Source organism: Pinus tabuliformis, chromosome 5_1 (genome assembly GCF_031772625.1).
Source record: "Pinus tabuliformis cultivar Carrire ecotype Pingquan chromosome 5_1, CPIR1, whole genome shotgun sequence".
Lineage (NCBI taxonomy): Eukaryota > Viridiplantae > Streptophyta > Pinopsida > Pinales > Pinaceae > Pinus > Pinus tabuliformis.
Genome location: NC_142305.1, coordinates 220,106,758 through 220,132,336, shown reverse-complemented (window position 1 = coordinate 220,132,336; position 25,579 = coordinate 220,106,758). Strand labels below are relative to the sequence as shown.

Below are 25,579 nucleotides of genomic sequence, written 5' to 3'. Positions count from 1 at the left end.
AAAAAAGATCAATAAACTTACACCATTCAATCAAAAATCACTTCATCAATCCAAAGATTGTCTCTCCATGCAAAAATATCCCTCCCAAGACAAATCGTTCCACTAATTATCCATTGTGTCCAAGAGAAGAAGGGGAGAGGATGGAATCAAACTCCCCTTTTTTATCAGTTTGAACATTAACACTATAGGTTTTCCTTATTCTACAAGGGAATGTTGTTTGGTGCTTTAAACCTAGTTCAAGTGCTTCACACTATAAACCACACAAACACCAAATTCTTTTTAACCCTTATAGCACGCTAAACTATTAAACCATACAAGTACCTCGTTTATGCCCCAGCACTAACACATATTGAATGTCGATGAACCAGGAGTTTTACCATATAACACTTGTTTTATATCGACGATATCGAGCACCAGAGGGTCAGCGTATCGGAATTTAACTAATATCAAGATATCGAGCCCAACCCACATTAGATGCATGCTTTATTAAAACCTCGATATGGATTTCTGATATGATTAAAATTACTTGCCAACAAAACTTATGTCAAAAGGTTCTATCAGTTGACAGCGATGACACCAGAGTATTGGCATTTTGACAAGCAACGGTCGAGTGCAGAACTTTGACGACGAACCACGATACCAGAGATCTGGCATCCAATAGAACAAGCTTAGGATATCAGTAAGTCACCAAAATAGAATTGACAGAGTATTGGCATTTTGACAAGCAACGGTCGAGTGCAGAACTTTGACGAGGAACCACGATACCAGAGATCTCGCATCCAATAGAACAAGCTTAGGATATCAGTAAGTCACCAAAATAGAATTGACACAAGATTTTGTTGCAAAACGTAGAGGCTCGATAAATAAAAAATAAAAAATAAAAAATAAAAAAAATCTATTGTGGAACCTTGATGATAGAAAATCGAATGCCAGTGGGACAAACATTAGTTGTCAATGTTATTTCCATCACTAATTTTCATTAACTTGCTGAATGGAACATCGACAGATGCAAAATATGAAGTTTTGTGTGATATATGGTTTTCTCGATATATGTATAACTCTGCAATTGGAACCCTTTACAAAGCAACTCTGCCTCATGACGAACGGGTCACATGTGAACACCAAATTTGGAACCTCGACTAGTTAACAATGTTGAACAAGAAATTGTTACAATAAGTACACAAAGCCTGATGATTCAACAGTATATTATGACATTAATGCACAAAGGAATCTTTTAACAAATCAATAGAAAAATATACAAACTCTAATATTTTATTGAAAATAAAATGGGATGATTAAAAATAAGGCGACATATGTGCTTAGTCTCCTTCTTGGTCTTCTTGAATCTCTCCTCTCTAATATAATTTCATTGAAGAATTCATACATACAAATACTCTCGTACTAACAAATTCAATTGTTTTCCGAAACTATCTGACAATTCCTAATTTAGCAAATTTGTCCTATTTGATACGCATTAAAACCTCTAAACCATGGAGATTTTTTAGAACTATATATCTAAAAAATACTAAATATTACAATTTAAACGAAAATTTGAGGAAACCATCTCCCTTTAGTAAATGGAAATTTGAGGAAACGAAATTCCTCTAGTAAATCATGAATTTAATTGGTAAGATGCTCCTGCATCAGAATATGACCAGTGCACACTAACCCAAGCGAAGATAGAAGAGTGTTTGTGATGATGATCGAATGAAAATGACTTCCTTATATTTATGTCGAGCAACCAAGTGAATTTGATTAATTTACAATCAAAAATCTCTAATATGTTTGCTTGAGGCATTCAACTTGACTAATAGGTCACAATCCAACCTAAAATTGGCTTTACAAATGACAATCATAATAAAAATGACCTAAATCTTCCACACGTGTGGAGGAAAGGCTCTCCAACATGACATCTTCCTCCAAAAATGGGAATCTCCATCAAGCAAGTGACAATCTCATCAAGTATGAGGTCACGTTTCACCCTTTAACATCTTTGTGGACTTCAACTTATCATCCAATATCAATACCTAGTTCTTGTTCTTTTTCTAAAACAAATTCTGAAGATACATCCACATCTCATGTGTGGTGTTCTTCCTAGACAAATGAGGTATTAGGGCATCCCTCACACCATCTAGGATGATCAGTCTCACCCTCACATCCAAATCTTCCCATATTTCCAGCTCCTTAGGATCAGTTGGCTTCTTGATCTCTTTCTCGACAAAATCCCAGATTTTTTTGACCTGCAATATCAACTTGATCCTTTCCTTCCATGAACTATAGTTGGACAACCCCTCCAACCTATCCTCATATCGGATACTTGCCTGCAACTTCGACATTGTAGTGAACCCTTCACTCACATGTGACCAACTCCCGCTCACACTGTACTTCGTTGCGCACAACTCTGATTTACTTAACTCCCTCTCACGTTGTACTTTGCGCACAACTCTGATTTACTTACTTCCAAAGTAACTCAGGCACGCTCTAATACCATGTTGAATTTCCAAGACCTTGGATCTAGGTTAGAGTCTTAAAATCACTGACGCTACCAAACCAAGAGTCTCAACCATAAACTACTTTGCACAACAGAAATATAAAGCAGTAAATCACACATGCACAATATACACAGTTTTAAACAAAATTGTACAATATGTACAATCCCAATTTACCTTAATTTTAAACAAACTAAGTAATACAACAATCTATGGTTTACAAGATACAATGACAATCTTCGTTGCATAACTTCTATGTCATATCTTGTCCTGTCGATCCTTCGCTCTTGTACTGCTCACTAGTAGTGCCTTACTCCATCAAGGCATCTACACATCGAGACTCCAAGAGGGTTGCCTTCTATCACTACTGCAAATCACGTCTGCTACAATGAACACGGGCTCATCAATTGCTCTCTAGGTAGGCCTAATTCTGAAGGTCCAATCTGCCTATCTAACAGTCACTTTCGTCCATCAAAGTGCTACACATAAGGTTGCAATCCTTCACCCAAACACGCACCAACAACGTCCTTCTTGTATGCTGCTCTAGGGCTACTTTGGGTAGCCAACACACTACCCTCCAATCAGATCTAAGGCACCCAATCCAATCATTGTTGATTCTACTCCTAGGAGGACATTTCACCATCGTGGAATGTTATCCACATGGCACCAACACGCTGCAATGTAAATTGATCCAAACTGGTCAACAAACTGTGACCCAACACATGGCAAATGCTGCTCTCCAAGTTTGTTGTTCTTGTTGTCCCTAGTTAGGGCTTTGTCCACGCTGCAACAACCCTTCAATTCCCACACAACAGCTTCCTTTTAACTATGGCCTAGGCAAGGTGAAGTGATCTCATTGTGGGTTTTTGTTCTAGGCACCTTCCAGCCCCAAAAACTCCCACGCTACCCTGTTTTGAGGTGGTTAGGGTTGCGGCCTATCACAGTCCTTGTTGTTACCAAATAGGCCACCTAAACAACCTCTCCTTACCTCGTTTCTGCCTCCAAACAGACCTGAAAAAACTTACTTCTGCCTCGACACTCTAGGGAGTTGCCTCGGCCTCTTTTCCGGCAGCTCTACCCTCTAAACAGACCCGTGAAACAACCCTTAAAAACCCTCACTATCCAGTCTTCTTGTTGCGGCTAAGTTCAGAAGTAATCCCTCTTTCAACAAGCTCCTTTTGATGCATATGTGTTGCACACAAAATGGATGCTTAAAATGACTCAATATGCTTCATATTTATACACAAACGAAGGCTCAACGTCACATTTGAAGTGACACTTATCAAGTCGGAATACTTGACAATTAATTAGTTACACCAACTTCAAAAATTCATATCTCTCTAACGACAACTCAGATTTGAACAATTTTCGATACGTTGGAATCGTCTTTCCGAGCACTATCATCCTCATCCATCACATTGCGTGAATCCATCATGGTTTTGCCCCAAAATACGATGGGTGCCAAAACCCCACACTTGGGTTCCAAGCCCACAAGCTACCCTTATGGCGCTTTGTCCTCCAAAACATAAACCCTAGGGCTTGGAGTACCTCCCAAGCTCCACAAATCAACACTCCATCTTAGCGAGGGGGGTACTTCCAAGACTAGGAAGTATCTCGTCATCATCATCATTTCTCGCAACACTTGCCCAACTCTTGGCGCTCACAATCACAGCAATCCTTGTACGATGAACTACGTGCTTCTTAGAAGTGTCGCTATCACTGCCAGAACCAACCTACTTCTTCTTCTTATCTTGTAACGTCTTCCACTTTTTCCATGATTCCTTGTTACCAGTTGTAGGATCACCCTTGCTCACCACTGACCACGCACCCTTCTTGGGCTACAGAGTCCCCCTCTGAATTTGCAAGCTCCCTTTCAAACTAGACTCCTTTTGAGTCTCTGGAACCTAGACCTTCTCGGAAAAGTGTACCTTCTTCTCGAGAAACTTTGCCTTCTCGTCTAAACCCTGCACCTGCACTTTCTCCTGCTTCTCTGCAACCTGCACCTGTCCCTGCTTCTTTCCATGATCCTCAGGCTTGGCAGTCAACCTGTAGGGACCATGCTCTCTAACTTTGAGTACAATCCCATCGGACTTAGACCCTCTGAGCCTAAGTCTTGCCTTTCCATCCTGGAACAATACCTCAAACCCCTTCTTCTCCATCATAGAGACGGAGAGCACATTATATCTGAGTCCTGGTACAAACAGTACATCATGGACCCGCATCATACGTCCTGTCTCCATTCTGAATGGCACAATACCCGATCCTCGAATCTCCAACTGACTCCTATCGCCCAACACCATGTGCAACCTTGAGTCCCATCCAACTATAGTCTCAAAAATATCCTGTGACCCTGTCATATGCTTCATCGCACCACTGTCCACGTACCATCCATTGTCTTTGATAGTACTCTGCGAGAAATGAGAAATCATAGAAAAATCCTCCTCTTCAACTTCCAATCTTCTAGCCAGCTCATCCATCTCTGTTTTATTAGTAATGAGGGTGGCCTTCTTTCCTTTTCTTTTCTCATCATCTCCCTTCTTCTTCTTTGGATATCTCGACGAAAAATGACCCATCTCGCCACAGTTGAAACACTTGACTTTACTCAAGTCCTTCTTTTGCTTACCCTTCATTCGTGATGCAAGTGCCACGTCATCATCTGAAGCTTTCTGCTTCGGCTGAAGATCCTCGTCTCGCAACTCTTCCTGAATGAAGTCATCCCACAGCCTATCCCAGTCTAGCAGCTTCTCCCTGGCAACAATTCCTTTGATGAAGGGCTTCCATTCCTCGGTGAACCCTTTCAAGGCAATCCTTACCATATCTCCATCTGAGATAGTCACACCGATGGCAGCAAGTTCATCTTTGACCTGAGACAATCTCATCAAATACAAGGTCATGCTTTCACCCTTTAACATCTTTGTGGACTTCAACTTATCCTCCAATGCCAATACTCGGTTCACGTTCTTATTCTAGAACAAATTTTGAAGAGACATCCACATCTCATGTGCGGTGTTCTTCCCGGAAAAATGAGGTATTAGGGCTTCCCTCACACCATCTAGGATGATCAGTCTCACCCTCCCATCAAAATCTTCCCATATTTCTAGTTCCTTATGGTCGGTTGGCTTCTTGATCTCTTTCTTGGCAAAATCTCAGATCCTATTGACCTGCAATATCAACTTGATCCTTTCCTTCCATGGACTATAATTGGACAACCCCTCCAACCTGTCCTCATATCGGATCCCTGCCTACAACTTCGACATTGTAGTGAACCCTTCACTCACAACATTGTAGTGAACCCTTCACTCACAATGTGACCAACTCCCTCTCACGTTGTACTTCGTTGCGCACAACTTTGATTTACTTACTTCCAAAGTAGCTCAAACACGCTCTAATACCATGTTGAATTTCCACGACCTTGGGTCTTGGTTAGAGTCTTAAGATCACTGACGCTACCAAACCAAGAATCTCAACCATAAACTACTTTTCACAGCGGAAATATAAAGCAGTAAATCACACATGCACAATATACACAATTTTAAACAAAATTGTACAATATGAACAATCCCATTCTTCGTTATATTAAACAAACTAAGTAATACAACAATCTACGATTTACAAGATACAATGACAATCTTTGTTGCGCAACTTCTATGGCGTATCTTGTCCTATCGGTCCTTCGCTCTCGTATTGCTCACTAGTAGTGCCTTAGTCCATCAAGGCGTCTACACATCGAGACCCCAAGAGGGTTGCCTCCTATCACTGCTGCAAGTCACATCTGCTACAATGAACACAGCCTCATCAATTGCTCTCTGGGTAGGCCTAATTCCCAAGCTCCAATCTACCTATCTAGCAGTCACTTTCGTCCATCAAAGTGTTGCACATAAGGCTGCAATCCTTCACCCAAACATGCACCAACAATGTCCTTCTTATATGCTGCTTTAGGGCTACTTTAGGTAGCCAACGCACTACCGTCCAATCAAATCTAAGGCACCCAATCCAATCATTGTTGTTTCTGCTCTGAGGAGGACATTTCACCACCACGGAATGTCATCCACATGGCAACAACAGGCTACAACGTAAACTGATCCAAACTGGTCAACAAACTGTGACCCAACACACGGCAATGTTGCTCTCCAAGTTTGTTGTTCCTGCTATCCCTGGCTAGGGCTTTGTCCATGCAGCAACAACCTTCAATTCCCACACAACAACCTCCTTTTAACTGCGGCCTAGGCACAGTGAGGTGCTCTCATTGTGGATTGTTGTTTTGGGCACCTTCCAACCCCAAAAACTCCCACGCTACCCTATTTTGAGGTGGTAGGGCTACGGCCTACCACAGTGCTTGTTGTTACCTAGCAGCACACCCAAACAACCCCTCCTTACCTCATTTTTGCCTCCAAACAAACTTGAAAAGACTTACTTCTCCCTCAGCCCTCCATGGAGATGCCTCGACCTCCCTTCCAGCAGCTCTTCCCTCTAAACAGACCCCTGAAACAACCCTAAAATACCCTCATTGTCCAATCTTCTTGCTGCGGCTAAGTTCAGAAGTAATCCCTCTTTCAACAAGCTCCTTTTGATGTCTATGTGTTGCACACAAAATGGATGCTTAAAATGACTCAATACGCTTCATATTTATACACATATGAAGCCTCAACGTCACATTTGAAGTGACACTTATCAAGTCGGCCTACCTGACAATTAATTAATTACGTCAACTTCAAAAATTCATCTCTCGAACGACAACTCGGACTTGGACGATTTTTGATGCATTGGAATTGTCTTTCTAAGCACTATCATCCTCATTCATCACATGTCATGAATCCATCATGGTTTTGCCCCAAAACACGATGGGTGCCAAAACCCCACACTTGGGTTCCAAGCCCACACACTGCTCTTGTGGTGCTTTGTCCTCCAAACCCTGAACCCTAGGGCTTGGAGTACCTCCCAAGCTACACAAATCAACAACAAAGTGGTTCCAAAATTCCTCCTCACTCCAAGGGTCATCATCAAAATGCATTGGCACATCTCCAAGTACCATCTCCTCCACCAAGACATCATCATCAAGAGGGCTCATGCCACCTTCCTAGGGGATGCATGGGTGATGTGGAAGTCCTAGTATCAAATGTTGGCATCAAAACTTGGTGTGCTAGCCCTTCCAAACCATCTCAAGTGGTTTCCATCATCACCTGGGCTCTCGAATAAGAAAACATCCATCAAGCATGTTCAAGGCCAACTTGGGGGCATCCTAGGTCCATCTGAGCACATCATCAATGAAGGCAACACATTGGTTTCTTGGCTTAGCATTTCAACATCTAGAAGTGTAGCCAAGGGCATACAACCATGTGGAAGCTCCTCAAAGTCCAATGCTCATCTCAGAAGGGGCAACATTAGGGCTTCAATGTCAAAAGTGTTATGAAAGCTAGGCTAGATGTCCTCTTCATCGTGTTAGAAAGGTGTCAAGCCATCCCTCAAGGGATCTCTACTACATGTCTAATAAACCAGTTGAAATATACTCTTAACATCAAGTGAGATCAACATCATTAAGGACAAAAACCATTAAAGCATCATAGTGTACAATATTCAATGTTAGGGGCACAAAAATGCTTCACACAAGTCTTGCCTTCAAATATTTTTCTAGCTCATGACTTGTTCGCAAGTTACCACACTTGTGTTAGGCATAATTATGTATTTTGCCCTATTATGTGCTCACATCCCCTAAAGAGAAGGATGTTTCACATATAGGCCCAAATATTTTTCTAGCTCATGACTTGTTCGCAAGTTACCACACTTGCGTTAGGCATTATTTTGTATTTTGCCCTATTATGTGCTTACATCCCCTAAAGAGAAGGATGTTTCACATATAGGCCCATCAGTCCACATATGCATGTGATAATTGTGGCCATGGCATGGGAAAGACTTCAAGGAAGATGGCCATAGCAATGATATTGTGACCCCTCTTTTCAACAAGGGCACATATGAACACTTTTGCAGCATCTTTCACCACCATTGTAAACACAAGGTCACAAGTCAAAAGCTATGTACAAACCATGTGAGGGCCTACATTAAACATCCTAGACCTATGTCTTTTGAATCTATATCTTGTTATCTTGGTCAACCCATGGCTAGTCACTTAAAGTTACACTTCGAGTTACTCTTGTCTTGTACAGGATTGTGGGGCCTTAGGAAAACTATCTTATAGACTCATGTTTTTATGGAAACCTGCAAGTGTAGGGGTGATCACCAATGTATGGGCCAGTCCAACCCGCATCAAGGTTCACCTATGTCATTCCACATGGTTAGTGTTAATTAAGTTTCTAGGTGACTACCCTTTCGGTACAGTATTCCTCATGACAACTCTCAAAGCATGGCAGTCTCATTTGACAACATTTCATGTTTCTTGAGGCAATTCATGGTTCCCAATGCAAACTAGTCCCAATGGTCAAAAACTCAACTTGGTCTCAGAATGTGTTGTTTGGAGAGTGGAATCCATGCCATGTAAACATTTTCCAATCAAAGAAGGCAATGGCTAGTTACAACTTGGTCAAACAAGGTCAATAAGTCAAGACAAGTTTCCATGAGGGTTAATAGAGGCAAATCTTAACAAAATTTGACACCTAATAAGTCAAAATTGGCCCACAAAATGAGAAGAACAAAACCCATTTTTCAAAGTTATCAAATCCTCAAGGACACTAGAGCTCCAAGATTCTCTAGTTTCAAACAAAAAGGCTCACTAAAAAGAGCCTTTTTTCTATTTGGGAGGATTTATGGGATGATAATAGTGGAGGCTGGATCTTTTAGGACACTTACTCATTGTTGAGGAGCCTTCTGGCTAAATATAGATGTAGTATTAGAGGTTTACAGCCTCTCATTTCAAAAGAGGTTCTTCTTGGGATGAATACTTGTATAGATGGATCCATTTGGAAAGATTGGTAATGGTCCAACATCAATATCATTTTAGAGCTCAACGAGAATAAGAATTTTCAAATAATGCACAAGCATATGCCTTAGCTCATACTTACGAGAAACAATAGGGCATCTCAAACAATAAGCTTTAATGGATCACTGGGTGGATAAAAGCTTGACCTTACAACATTTCCTATTAGTTGAGAAATAGGTTATCTAATACATTCCCTCCTTATCACGAATCCAATGAATCAAACTCATCAACATGCTAACTCACCCTTCCAAAAAGTTAAACTCAAGTCAAACACATGCCTTGTGGAGGACACATGTCCAATGCAAGTTCGAGTAGTGTGAAGGACATCCTAACGAATTAGACTATTCGGACAATAAAGAATGTGCCCAACATAGAAATAAAGGTGTGTTTCACCCTATTTTAGATCATTTTTCATCAAAACTCTAGCAAAGGAGAATGCAAATAGAAAACAAGATTCACTACATTTGGTGCATCTACACACTACGATTATTTTGTTGCATTTATCATTTCACAAATAATAGTGTTATTTTACAATTGCCTTACTGAATTTATTGTTAGAAAATCAAAAAGGCAAAAAGATTTTCTTTATGTTGATAATTACTTGTGAGAATTTTATGTTCTTATTAACTTTCTTGTGTTCTTCTTTTATCTTAATTCATCAAGCAATTACCAAAACAATAGCACAAAGATCAAAGACACCAGATGTAAGAGGATAACTAGGGAAAAACCCCAATCTAGGGGAAAACCCAGTCAACAACTCTTCCTTCAATAGTTTCACAAGATAATCCAAAAATCTTGACCTAGACACAGACTTACTCCACACCAAGTCAGCCCTTTCTTCCTTCTGTAGATGATAACCCTTTCAGCAACAAATTTGACCTAGCAGCAGCAACTAGCAACAACAACTTCGACCTAGCAGCAACAGCTTCGATGCAGCAGTAGAGACTTCGATCTTCCTAGAAATTTCACAAGTGTGAGAGATAGATGGCCCAAAACTTCGATCTTGACCTTCCCTGCAATTCTCCTCCTTTTCCAACTTCGCACTTTTTAGCTTCCTCTTCTTGTAAATCGAACTTGTGTGAGTGAATTTCCTCCAAATGAATCAAACTACTCCAATATATAGCCTTTTGGTGAGGTCGAATTACTCAGTTTAAGTTCGACTTGATCTCCTTGAGGCCAACTTGGTGTGGAGTTGACAAATGACATATTTTACTAAATATTAACTATTTTTACATGATTCAAAAGCCCAAGAAGGGTCTCTTTAAATGGACAATGACTCTAATGACTCAAGACAAAACCTAGAAGTCCTCAATGGAGACTTTGACCTAAAACATTATGACCCAAGCATGAAACCCATGCTTTAATAATTCATAACAATAATAATAAAATTTCTTTTTCTTTCTTTTGATAAATAATATTTCATGAAGACCGAACCTAGTTACATTCTTCAACACTCCCTCCTAATTGAGTAGGTATTCATACTTACGTATACAAGTACATGGAAGATCTCAAAACACATGAACCATGAAGAGTTTAGGCACTTACGGTGCCACGGATTAGATTCCTGACCAGGGCAATCTATCCGAGTGGGACTAAGATGGACTAAAGCTTTCAGCCTCTCTAGGTACCATTAGGCTTACTTGCATCAAACCAGGGAACTAGGTGTGTAATGCAAGGTCAGAGCTTTATGACTAATGCCACCCTCCCTACTACTTCGAGAACTAGACATCAACACATATGTCGGCCAAATGTCCTCCCATGCATTTTACGCACACAATGCCTCAACACATCAAATCTCTCTAACCTCAAGTATGCTTTTCAAAAACTTTGAGAGATTTACCTGAACAATCACAACCCCAACCAGTAACAACCTTTCAAATACTCATGAGTAAACACAAACCTTCGAGGTCTTCAGACATCTTGATGCTGCTTTACAATTTATCACAATAGGACTTAGAGGCTTCCCAAACAAATTTTGACAGAAGGTTTCCTCAATCATTCAGCTTCTTTTCCTACTTCACATGCAACAACCAAATCATGCTTTCCTTCTTTCAGCAACACCTCAATATATATTCTCCAATTTCTTCTTCGAGGTATCCATCATGACTATAATATGCCCTCCCTCTCAACTTGGGAGATATCCTTCTTTTTATCTCGACTCCCTCTTAAGTTAGGGAGATTAACTTCTTTCTATAACATCAAAGAATCTTTCATGGCTTCCATCCTTCTTATCGAAGTTATCTTTATCATCATCATTCATATAACTTTCTTCATCATGCTTATCAATCAAATCAACTTTACTTATAAGCATCTTCATTATCTTGAATATTATGTACCCGCACAACTTTAGACAGCGAGTACAACCAAATACATATAGAAGCATGAAGTTAACTATATCAGAATCATACAATAATGGAAGCATTAGACTTTAGACATCAAATACCTAAACTTAGTTAGGTTCATAATCAACAAGAGACACATACTTTTATACTTCAACTTCTTGCTAGGGTTTTGTCATAAACCCTAGACTTCATTATCAAGACTTCGAGCAAGTCAATTAGACTTCAACTTCTTGCTAGGGTTTTGTCATAAGCCCTAGACTTCATCATCAAGAATTTGAGCAACTCAATTAGGATAACAATCTTCATTATATCTAGGGTCTCGATATTTCTTCGAGAGATATGACATACTCTACTATAATATATCGCAAACCCTAGAAGCAATTCAAACAAGTATAGTTCTATAATGCATCTAACAACTTTAGAATTCATATGTTAGACTTCTACTAGGATTTAACGTGAACCCTAGATTACATTCTTGAGACACTAAGCCTTAGATGTCAACAATCAAAACCAATCACAACACAATCTAAGGTTTCAACTAAATTCTCAATTCTACTAGGGTTTGTTGTAAACCCTAGATTTTATCATCATAATGGAAACATTATCACCATATCCTAGAATATTCAAACTTCTACTAGGGCTTAGTTACAAACCCTAGAACTTCATGAACATCAACAATTTTGGTTAGCACATATATCTAGGATTTCATAATCATGCACAAGCATATCACAATAATATCCATTAAGTAAGACACAAATATCAATACATTTAAAGTCAGACATATAACAATCTCGATTAGCCTAGGGTTTTGATCAGACAAACAAACATACACCTAGGGTTTCATTCCTAGGAGCTTACACTCAATACATAAGGGTTTTGCTCATAAACCTTAATTTACCAAAACTTCAAGGTCTAGGAACACATTACCATCCAACCCTAAAGGACTAGGGTTTCATAATAATACTAAAACTCTAAACATGGCATTACCATCAAAACCCCAAACATCAAAAGAATAGTATTTTCTAGATTTCATTTGTAATCCTAAGTAGATTAGGGATTTTACATTAGCATACCCTTAGGTTAGGGTTTTACAGAGAACCTATTAGGGTTCCACAAACATAATGATTTTAATGAGGGTAGATTCAATCTAATGATTAATCTCCCAAACAAGAATCTCTATGATTCAAAGGTCTTAGACATAATACTTGTTAGTAATGTAGAGCAGATTTCTTAGAATGATTGAATATACCTTTATCACAAAAGAAACAAAACTTATATTCTAAGACATACCTTTGAGTTAGACAAACCTTATAAGACATCAATTCCAATAGAACTTCTATTGTCTTGTGAGGTCTTCTTCATAGCCCTTGAGCATATCACCAAGCTTTTCCAAAACAAGGAAAATATAAAAAGAAATATTATTAGCATCTAGTGTAAACACATCTAGATAAGAAAAGGAGAACCAAATATAAAAGATAATACAAGGATTAAGATACTTATCTTTGGAAAAATGGTGAAAGCTCCCTCTTAATCTAATCTCGAGGGATACCTATAACTTTACAAAACAGTTCAAAAATGTTTTTCCAAAGTATGTTAAACCTATAAGTACTAAATATCGAAATATAAAACAATTCAAAAAGTTTAGAGTAGAAGGACTGAGTAGTATAAGTCCTTCATTTCTAATTCTTCAGTCTTGTGCTTCTTTGGAGATCCTTCTTCGGCAACATTTGCATGATCCCTATTTCTCTTTCTATTTCTCAGATTCTCAGGACAATCGCTTTTGTAGTGACCCATCTTGTGACAATTGTGGCATTCGATTTTGGATAGGTCTATCTTCCTTCTAGGCCCTTTAGAATTCTTGAATGATCCTTTGTTCTTGTGATGAGAGAAATAGGCATTTGAAACTTTCTCCTCTCCATTCTCTTTGTTGCTTGCTAGAGAAATTATGACTTCTTATTCACTACATGCATTCCATAGTTGTTCGAATGTAGGAGTTTCCTTCCAGCTGTTGAGACCTGATTAAAAGGCACTCCAAGATGTTGGTAATCCTAGAAATGCAATGATTAAAAGTTCTTTTTCAGGTAATATCTCATCGATTGAATGGATTTCATCTCTGATTCTAGCTATTCTCACAAAGAAAGATGCCACAGAGTCTTCCTTTGTCATCTTTATAGATCTCAATTCATTCTTAAGACTTGCTATTTGACCAAGATTCTTGAATAATTTGGATAATGCCTCATACATCTCAAGATAAAAATCTATGTTGGATATATATGGGATGAGGTTATCCTTTATTCCATCCTCCATTAGTGTCATGGTCAATATTTTTGTTTCCCTGAACTTTTCCTTTTCTGTATCACTTGACTCATTTGTAGGTTTCTTTACCTTTCCTTTGACTAGATCCAAAACTTTATTCTTCTCGAGGATGAGGTTTATCCTCTTCTTCCATGCCCTGTAGTTGGATGCTCCTTCTAATTTGTTTTCTCCCTTCATTGAGTTAGACATTGTCCTTGAAGATGGTAGGCTTAACTTCTTAAAACTCCTTATTCTCCTCTTAATAGATCTTCAAACTACTTTTTCCTATCTTCTTCACCTTAGCTTTGATACCATGTTAGAAAATCAAAAAGGCAAAATGATTTTCTTTATGTTGATAATTACTTGTGAGATTCTTATGTTCTTATTAACTTTCTTGTGTTCTTCTTTTATCTTAGTTCATCAAGCAATTACCAAAACAATAGCATGAAAATCAAAGACACCAGATGTAGGCAGACAGCCAGGGAAAAAACCCCAATCTAAGGGAAAACCCACTCAACAACTCTTGCTTCAATAGTTTCACGAGATAATCCAAGACTCTTGACCTAGACACAGACTTCCTCCACACCAAGTCAGCACTTTCTTCTTTCTGTAGATGATAACCCTTACAACAACGACTTCGACCTAGCAGCAACAACTTCAACCTGGGAGCAACAGCTTCGATGCAGTAGTAGAGACTTTGTTCTTCCTAGAAAGTTCACACATGTGAGAGATAGATGGCCCAAAACTTCGATCTTGACCTTCCCTGCAATTCTCCTCCTCCTTTTCCAAATTCGCACATTTTAGCTACCACTTCTTGTAATTGAACTTGTGTGAGTGAGTGTCCTCCAAATGAATCGAATTGTTCCAATATATAGCTTCTAATGAGGTCAAATTACTCTGTTTGAGTCCAACTTGGTGTGGAGGTGACAAATGACTTATTTTACTCAATAATAACTCTTTTTACATGATTCAAAAGCCCAGGAAGGGTCTCTTTAAATGGACAATGACTCTAATGACTCAAGACAAAACCTATAAGTCCTCAATGGGGACTTTGACCTAAAACATGATGGCCCAAGCATGAAACCTGTGCTTTAATAAGTCATAACAATAATAATAAAATTTATTTTTCTTTCTTTTGATAAATATATTTCATGAAGACTGAACCTAGTTACATTCTTCAACATTTATGGCCCAACCATCTATGGTGTATTCTTGACACTTATTTTTTATCATTCGTGGACTATCTTTTAAGTTTTTTGAATATTCAAAAAAATTGTCTTCGTGTCTATAATTGTATTCTATAATCCTTTCTATATCATTTCAATTGGTCTAGATGTCTCCTATTAGATACTCAAGTACCCATATCAACCTGTCATGTGACCTGGTTTTGAGAATCTTTTGTGTGTCCAGCAATTAATCAAGGCCTAAACACCAAGTTCAGATTAGCAAAACCCAAAGTTAAAAATGGCATGCACCAACTATGTTGTAGGCCAAAGACAATTAAGCCTCTAATTTTGGAAAGCCCTCTAATTAAGTCATGTTAAAAGATTCATGAAAGAGATCTGTCAACTAGAGATTCACCCTTAGTAGAAATTGCAAAATATTGGTTTGGACTTTGGAGCCTGTCGTCTCTAGCAAAATGTCAAGATTTGAGACCACAGCTTCATATGCTTAATGGCATAATTGATGTAAATGGCTAAGAAGAGACATTAAGAAATGCATTGCGAAGGCTCAATCAGACTACATTACCTCTCTGGAAGCAGTGAGGTAAGCGAGTTTCTCTTTGTGTCTGCATTTTTCTATTAATATAATAAGTAGTTTTCAAAAACAGATGAAAACTACAGATGGTATTCTATATGTTCCTTGATTCAGTAATCCAACGATTTACTAGGTTGCAAAAGGCAATAATCTTCCATTAAAAAGGTAAACATATCCTTTTATTTGATAATAAATTTTAATAAGACTCAGCAGAAATGTAATCAATAAACAACTACAACTAGCAACGCTTTTGCCAAGCAACCCTCACGCTCAGAAAAAGACAAACCAGATTTTGTAAAATTTATGGAAATAGTGTTTGTACTAGTTTTACTCGAAGAGCCTAAAACTCAAAATGGATACAAAGGCAACTTTTGATCACTACAAAGGACACACTGAATTCCTAATTTGTATAATGGATTGAATTAGTAAAATAAATCGTTGGTATTATTTACCAGAAAACTAACATGCCAGAAATGAGTAGCAGAGGTGTTTTAAATGTTGTTCAACGTTTAGGTTACTAAAACAAAGGAAATACACAAGGGAAATGGTCTTGATACGTTTCAGGGACAATAGATTCAGAAAACTGAGTTTTAGGGCTGCAGAGCCATCTCAAGCACATTTCACCAACATTTCAAAATTTATAAAACCAAAAAAGCCAACATTTTGGCCTTGCTATTTTTAAAAAGTCAAACAAACAAACAAAAAATTGAAAGTTGAACGTTTTGGTAATTATAGTAAAAGGAAGATAATTAAAAAGAATTGAATATGCATAATAAATATGTATTGTAATTGTCTTTTAAACATTGTATTGTATCCTGCTTTTCCAAAACCCTTTTGTATCTACTTCACCATTTACATATTACTTTCAGTGCAACTTAGCCAAAAAGTTTCATCCACTAATGTTGACATTGATACCACTGCAGAATAATGAACACTTCATAAATCACAACAAAAGTGCTTAACAATATATAATGGTATTCACTCGCACAATATATCCAGTGCAACTAACATAACCATTTTACATTTTAAAGCTTTCTCTATCATCAAAATAAAACTAACAAATGACATGAAACACGTTATAAGCAATAATAGCTACTAGATAAATCACAGCACAAATGTTTGAAATGAGCAAGGTTAAGCACTCACTACTATGTATACGACCATATAAGAACCTTTCGCCTCTCCAATACTCTAAAGGTCTTGATCTTATTCTTGTACTCCGTCTTACCCCACTTTTCCATAAAGTTCCTGCCCCTATGGAAAGGGAAAAAACCAATCAAGCTACATCCCAACAATCAAGAATTTTGCATCTCCATATACCAATTCAAGATAAACTTAGAGAATGGCAAAAGTTTTAAAAGGTCCACAAAAAAAGAGAGATAACTATTCCACTGAAGCCACATTTAATAGCATTTCAAATCAAAATGATAGCACAATATTAAATGGAGCATACCTGCAAGACTTTGTCGGTGGTGATATTCAGATTTTTTCTTGTTATTTCTGTTACCTTCAATCCCCTTGGATATAATTTGATCTCCCTCGTGAACATCACAATTACTAGTAGTTGCATTATTCTTGGATTGCCTTTTAATCTTGAGTTTATTACAAGAAGCACAAGTGAGTGTCACTAAATAAAATAGTAAAAACTAACAAATATTTCTCAAGATATACAACAGACAAGACAATAGTTGAGGAAAATATAAACATAACATATTGAGGCATTAAAGGAATTTATCAAGCATCAACAAACAAATGTATATGATGCTGAAAACTGTAACTAGTGTTGGTCTTCATAATGTAATAAAATGTAATTTTTATCATTGATTATATTCATCATTATTATTATTATTCCATTTCTAGTCAAAGCATGCTCTTCATACTTATAGGGTCAATTGAGTCAAAAAGTATGGAGTCAAAGTCCAGCAAAATTGTCCAGTCGGCCCTCCTTGGGAACAATTCAGCCTGGGCTCCAAGAGCCACCTATTCGACCTCCTGGACAGATATAGATAGAGGACAGTTTGATCACTTTGGAGGATAGACAATCATCATCATTGTTTAGATAATCTTCGGCAAAATCACATAACCAATCTTTTGTCGACGCGTTTCGAACCAACCAGTGTGGTTCATCGTCAGGACAAGTTGAAGAACCAATCAGGCTTAGCTTGATTAAATAGAGTGTGCAGAGACTCCAACAGCTATAATGCTAACGGCTAAGGTAATTAATGAGGCCATGAAGGTAATTAATAAGCTAACTGACCCTGATACGGCTAAGTTAGTTGAGCTTTGCCTTACCTCTACCTTTTTCAGCTTCGAGGGAGAATTCTATGAGCAGTCTTGCGGAGTTGCCATGGGCTCCCCCTTGTCCCCGGTCGTGGCTAATCTCTTCATGGAAGAGTTTGAGTCTAAGGCTTTGGCCTCCTCTCGCCTCTTACCAAAGCTTTGGAAAAGATTCGTGGATGACACTGGTGTTGTCTGGTCTCATGGTCCTGTCGAGCTGGATCGTTTCTTTAGTCACCTCAACAACCAATCCGCCGCCATTAAATTCACGATGGAAAAAGAAGATAATGGTTGTCTTCCGTTCTTGGATGTTCTCATCTCTAAGAAGGTGGATGGTTCCTTTTCTCATCAGGTGTATAGAAAGAAGACGCATACTGAGCAATACTTGCATGCTTCTTCGCATCATTTCCCCGCTCAGAAGTTAGGGGTTCTTAGCACGCTTGCCACCCGTGCTGTTAGAATTTCGGATGAGGAGAACCTGGAAGCGGAGAAGGCTCACCTCCTTGAAGTCTTTGAGAAGAATGGTTACGATAAACACCTCGGTCAAAAAGCCTTCCTCAGGGCCAAGAAGGAGCCTTCAATCCGAAGGGTTCCTAATGATCGTTTCATGGGTGTGAACCTTCCTTACATCCAAGGAATCACGGACAGGATTGCGAGGATTCTGAAGAAGTATGATGTTCCCGCAACTTTTAGACCTCTCAATACTATCCGTGGCTCCCTCAGGTCTGTGAAAGACCCGATTGACCCTAAGGACATGAAGGGCGTCTATGTCATTCCTTGTTCCTGTGGGACCCCTTATATTGGTGAGACTGGTCGCTCTATCAATCAGCGGATTAGCGAGCATTCGGCTGACTTAAGGCATGGTAGGACCAAGTCCTCGGCCCTGGCTGAGCATGCGGGGAAGACTATGCATCATGTATGTATAGAGGAGGCTCAGGTCATTGCCAAAATTGCGCAGTTTCACCGTCGCAAATTTAGACAGGCCCTGGAGATTGAGAAAAGGCCGAACAATCTTAATAGGGATGATGGCTGGAAGATTAGCAGTTGCTGGGTCCCAGCCTTATCTTCCTAGCCACCTCATTCCCCTTTTTGTGTTTTGTCTTAGGGTTTCTGTCTCCCCCCTCCTTTAATTTTTCTTTTAGCAGTTTTGTCCGATTATTATGGAGTGTTTAAGTCTTTAATAAGTTAGGATTTGGTTTCGGGCTAATTATTGTATTAACCTTAACTTGTTTATGATTCTATTGGGCATATTATACTTAGATTTGATTTTTTCCATTTTTTCATTATTTATACATTTATAATTATTCCTATTATAACCTTAGAATTGAGTTTCCCTTTAACTAATGTCTAAAAAACCCCCCTTTTTAAACCTTATGAATAATATTATATTTACCTAATGACATTGTTAACTTTAATATTTTTGGAATGAATAAATATTAAATAAATATTGATTATTAATAGAAATTTGACCATTAGGTTTAAACGATAAATTATGATATACCAATAATATTAGTTATTCTATTAGTAATAAACATGGTCTTTATCAACCCTATAGGTAATAATATATTTACCTAAGGGCTTAGTTACCTTTAGTATTTTTATTGGAATAAAAAATATTGAACGAATATTGATTATTTGACCAGTAGGTTTAAAGGATGAATTATGATAATATTAGTTATAAATTATGGTATTTACCTAATATAACTAAATTCTAGGAATAATAATGTTTTAACAATTTGTTTGAAATTATAAATTATTAAGTAGATGTAGATTATTTAATAAACATATATTATTTTATATAACTTATTATTTTAATGGACCAGTATTTTTAAATAATAAATATGATATATTTTAAAGAACTAAATAGTGAAGACCTAACTTACCAATGGACCATTAAATAATTATTAAACATTTACCTAGTGTAACTAAATTATAAAAATAATAGTGATTTATTACCATTCACTTGTATTTAAATAATATTGGAATAATAATAAATATAGTTTATTTAATATATATTATGAGATATATTGACCATTATAATTAAAATATTAATTCTCTTAATATTTGAGATATTAATAATAATATATCTATTTATTTTTAATTAACAAATGAATTCCTTTATTTACCTATTTTAGCTTTTTCTAGAAATATTAATTTAGTGGTTTGACCAGGAGCATTAGGTCAAATTAGCCGTTAGCATTATAGCTGTTGGAGTCTCTACACACTCTATTTAATCAAGCTAAGCCTGATTGGTTCTTCAACTTGTCCTGACGATGAACCACACTGGTTGGTTCGAAACGCGTCGACAAAAGATTGGTTATGTGATTTTGCCGAAGATTATCTAAACAATCATCATCATTCTTACATATCTTCTGCACTGAACCAACGGAAAATAGGACAAAAAATTAAGAGAGAAAAAGCTCGCACAAGTGGAGGAATTTCTGTGAAGAAAAAGGATGAATTTCAGAGATCATAGCAGACCCGAAATTTCAGGAGCAAGATTTCAGAGAGGCCTGAAACTTCTGGTAGACCAGTTTGACTTATGTTGTCTTCTGACTTTGGAGGTGACTTGGCGGAGGGCTGGACTTGGAGTTTTGATGGCAGTTTTGGTCTTGGATATCTCATTTTGATCGGTGATTCTATAAGAGAAGGATTGTTTGGCTTTTCCCACTTGTGGGGTTTTACCCTGGCTTGGAGCCTAATTTCTGGTGTCTTTTGTCTCTTGTACATTATGCTCTCTATATTTTGATAATGTGTAATTGTTTGATGACATAGTTAATCAAGTAAAAACTTACAAAAGAATAAATATCAGTCACAAGTAATTACCATGACAAGAAATTCTATCATCTAACAGAATTTCAACATCGTATCAGAGCTATGGTGAAGACAGGAGCACTGTTAAAGAATCCCTAAGTAAGGCTCAGTCTGAAGGAAGAAGTTCAGTTTGCAAAAGAACTTAAGAAGCCAAGACTATAAGGACCAAGACTTCTCACTATATGGACCAAGACTTCTTCCCTATATGGAATGTATCAATCATATTCTTATAGAGGACCAAGACTTCTCACCGCTGAAGAATAAAGAATCTCTGTGGAATGAAGGCAGGCATCCGAACTACTGTAGATAAGTGAAGACTACTCAGCTGAACATAGAAGACTAAAATACTCACTGATTGAAGAAAGACAAGGCTACAAGAAAGACGAAAAGATAGCAAATATATATATATATATATATATATACACTATGTTGCACGGGGACCCATCCCCCCAAAAAATACTCACGTACCCTCTGCCCCTGTGTTCCGGGGACTTTTGGACCCTTAGGAAACATCCCCAAACTGTTGGGGACTTGGGGACTTGCTAGCAGTCCCCAAGACATTCCAGTCAGATTTCAAGGATGTTTTTGGCAGATTTTGAGGGTTTTCTCAGCAGATTTCAGGGATGCTTTGGGAAGGTTTTAGGGATAATCCAAGCACAAAGCTTCAGTTTTGACAATCATGGACATTGATGATTGAACAATATGATCATTTTTCCCATTCATTTTTTTGGAATGCATTGAATCTAAATTTTTTGTGCAAGTTGCAGTTCAAAACATGGGTTTTGTATGATGGGTTTCATTTTGGATTTCCAGTGATTTAGATATTGGATTTTCAACGGTAAAATTACAAAAACACCCTCCATGTCAAGAAAACAGAAAATACAATGTTTTAAAAGGATGATCCTTGAGGTTATTTTTCTTGTTCTTTCTTAGGATCATCTCAGCTTTTACATATTGTATGTGGGATTCGAGGACTCATTCAAGTTCAGTGCTTCCATCATCCCAACACCAAGCATTGTGAAAACAATCACATAGTTGTGAATTGGATTGAGTACTAAATGCTTAAATAAATTCTTATTCAATCCCCTTCTTAATCTGAAATATGAATTTAATATCATTAGAAAACCAAATTATTTTATAGTGGTTTTCAACACAACACAGCTATAAAAGTTTACAAAACCTATTGAAAAGGGAATGCCTTTTGTGTTTAACATAGTCATCATTAACAAGAAATATGAGGAAAAAAAACTAATATAAAGACAGTTCTCCTTGATAGATTGTTCATGGACCTTATTACAAATTTAAAGTTGTTACACTTAAGTTTCCTAAAACTAAAGCTCATGTCTAGTGGCCAATAATGGAATGTCACTCAATCCCTTTTCAAATTTTTTGAGATTTTAATTGGAGAGTGTAAGGGTTGTGGATAATACTTTCTTGAAACAACTACAAATGTTAAAATTGAATTCTGCATAGATATATAGATATATATATATATATATAGATATATATATATATAGATATAGATATCCGTCCCCAACCATCATCCCCTGAAAATTTCGGGGTGCACTCTAGCCGCCCCGTCCCCAAAACCAGTGCAACATAGTATATATATATATATATATATATATATGAAATCAGTTTTTCTCTGTGAATATGTAGACACCAATTTTGTGATGCAAGTTCCTGCGATAATACAAGTTCCAGTTCCTATGATTTATTTCTCTGTTTTCTGTAACAAGCTCCTATATCTCTGTGACTTGACAAGCATGTTCAAATAAATCCAAGTTTGCCGTCTATATTCAAGATTGAGACAATGGTCTGTAGCAGAATAGTTCAGATCCTTAAGCACATATGCAAGCTTCCTGTAACATGAAATGTGAGACACCCAAGCTCACTGTGGACATTCGAGTTTACTGAAGTTCCATACCTCTGAAATCTGAACCAAGTTCTATAACATTTTCTAGTCTGAAGCAATCCTTACTATATCCAAGACAACGAAGAATAACAAGGACTATTGAAGGAAAATTGCACTTGATATTCTCTGACGTTTATACAAATCTCATATGACACTCTATGCAGGAACTGTGGACTATATGGAAAAGGAACGAATTACTAAGAAAGAACTGTGATAAGGAAGCTCATCTCTGTGGTACTGAATCATGTTATCTAAGAAGCTATTGAAGTTTGATTTGAATTCTGAGTTGAAGTTGTAATGATCTGAATTCCCCTGTAATGGTATACCAAGTACTTGGTGATGATAATAATGATGCAAGTTTTGGTGACATATCTCTCCATAATAAATCGAGTTCCTATGATAGATCTCTCTGGCCTAATGCAAGCTCCTGTGGCACTTCTACATTGAAGCAAGCCTTCTATGTCACCTATATCTCTGTGACGTGGCAGACATAATCAGAATGGTTGATCATCTTGTGGAAAAATCATGGCAGAACTGAACACTTAGTGAAGCTGATACAAAGGTAAAATCTGGAACTATACTCTTATGGAATTCTCGAGGCATAAAACAGTAAGAGACATGACAAGAAATGTGAAGAGTATCTGAAGCATGGAAACAGTGTTTTATCTGGACTATGACTGTGAATAAAAAGTATATCTATGATAAATTTAAGACATCCATAATGACATCAAGTACATGTCCAAGATCCAAATAGTCAGGTTCAGAAATACATATAATAAATCTGTGTGTGGAAGAATCTGAGACTCCATTCTATGATAGCCTATATGAAGTTCTGTGGATTCTGTAACAATATATGTCTGTATGCGAACTCTGAGACATGTTATATGAAGACCAGAGATATATGCGAAGGACAAAACTTTGTTGTGAAGCTCTAAATATCATCATCTTTGTGACATATGCGAAGGACTGATGCATCGTTACAATAAAGGACAGACATGCAACTGTCTTGACTCTTTGGAAGGTTACTTTGTTCGACCTGAAGTCGGTAGTATATAGTGGAAGGGACCAGAATTACGTAAAACATCACTAGAGGCCGAGGCCCGAGATCTTGTGAAACATGTGGAATAACTGTGAAAACATATCTTTGTGAACCTAGAAGAAAGACTAATCACATAATCAAAGCCAACCTATACAATACAATAAAATTCTGATAAGGGACTGAAGATTGGTGGAAAGACTATAGCCTCCCCTATAGACGATATATATGCAAAGAACATTGCAAGCGGCCCAAATAAATTTCTATGACTAGCATCCTAGTTCGATAACTGAATGTCTACGGTGCCTCTTTTGAAGGAAGTCGACTCATATCAATAGAAGAAACAGGACCAGATCTCTGCAAGGATGGATAGGTGAGGTTGAAGACGTATGTATAATTTGTGTGCATTTCATAATCTATGTCAATTATATTAAGTCTTCTAGGTCATGCTAATGATCTTTTGAAAGATAGTAAAAGGGTCTGATAGATATATATTAGAGACCGCGACATAATTGATATGTTAACATTCACATTATTCCCTTATGAAGACTAGGTCAATGAATGAAATCTCTTGTACACTAGGCTTGTCAATAATGTCTCTAGGGTTTTGCAACTAACTTATTAGTATGCTTCTAGAATTTGCAATCTTTTAAAATAGCAGATGGAGAAAGTAGGGTTTATAAACCCTAGCCAAGGTTTGAGTTAGAAAACCCTAGGAACAGAACCCTAACTAATCGCCTACAACGTAAAAAGAAAACCTAGCTCTTGAGAATGACGGGAACAATATCATGCTAATGTGAGGACAAATTTGATGAAAAGGTCCAAGATTAAGAGGGAACTGACCTTCTTCAAAAGATAACTACTCTACATCTCCTTGATCACTACTAATGCTATTGTCTTTGTACTTTACCTTTTGTTCTTTTATGGTCTTCTAATAAAGCTTGCAAGTCAAGACAAGAACTATCTAAACTTGACTAACAGATGGAAGAATTGGAAGATGTAGTGTTTTTAAAACCGGCCTTCCTAACCGGTAATCGATCTAACCGGTCAGTCAGCAAGGCCATCGGTTGGAACCGGCTGAAAAACCTGGTCAAGAAGGCGATGTGGCGGAGTTTTGGCCCTAACCAGCCAGTTTAGGACGGAACCGGCTGGTTTGTAGTCAAACCGGCCGGTTACCTGCCATCCCCGCGGAAGACCCACACAGTAGCTCTGCCAAGGTTGTTTAGGGGTTTTAGAGGGAAATTAAGGGTCCTTTCCCTCCAAAAACACCCTCTCCAAGCCTTTAAGAGGGCCTTCTCCCTCTCATTTCTCTCACACATTGGGAGTGTTTATCACTGTTTGTGAGTTTGCTTGGGAGCTTGGAGAGTGTTGAGATTTTGTTCAAGTAGTCATCTTGGAGGCTTGGAGTTGGAGTTGGAGCTATTTTGGAGATAGTTTGTAGCTGTCAATGGAGTTGGCATCTTCAAGAGGAGGCTAAGGAAGCTAGTTTGCATTTCCAGGTAAGGGTTTTCACTTGAAAATTCCTCATTTGACTGTTGTCCATGAATTAAATTTTTTCATGTGTTATAAATTTATAAACTTCTCACTTCTATCATCTATGCTATCAAATCTCTAGTTCTATGCTATCAAATTTTGTAGCCTACATGTGCATTTGTTTTCCTAAATTTAGCTTTGGTTTTCCATGTTTCTTAGCTGCAATTTTTTTTTAATGGCAGATTTCTT

General features: G+C 37.6%; 1 protein-coding gene across 1 annotated transcript in view; it reads right to left on the bottom strand.

The window, feature by feature from the left end:
* LOC149164192 (uncharacterized) overlaps positions 1-25,579 on the bottom strand; it is a 109,232-nt gene that overhangs the window by 27,277 nt on the left and 56,376 nt on the right. Inside the window, exons 10-11 of the mRNA XM_089431991.1 lie at positions 17,269-17,407; positions 16,962-17,069 (exon numbers count right to left, since the gene is read on the bottom strand). Of these exons, the coding sequence (XP_089288117.1) occupies positions 16,962-17,069; positions 17,269-17,407 (247 nt within the window). The remainder of the gene's footprint in view (positions 1-16,961; positions 17,070-17,268; positions 17,408-25,579) is intronic.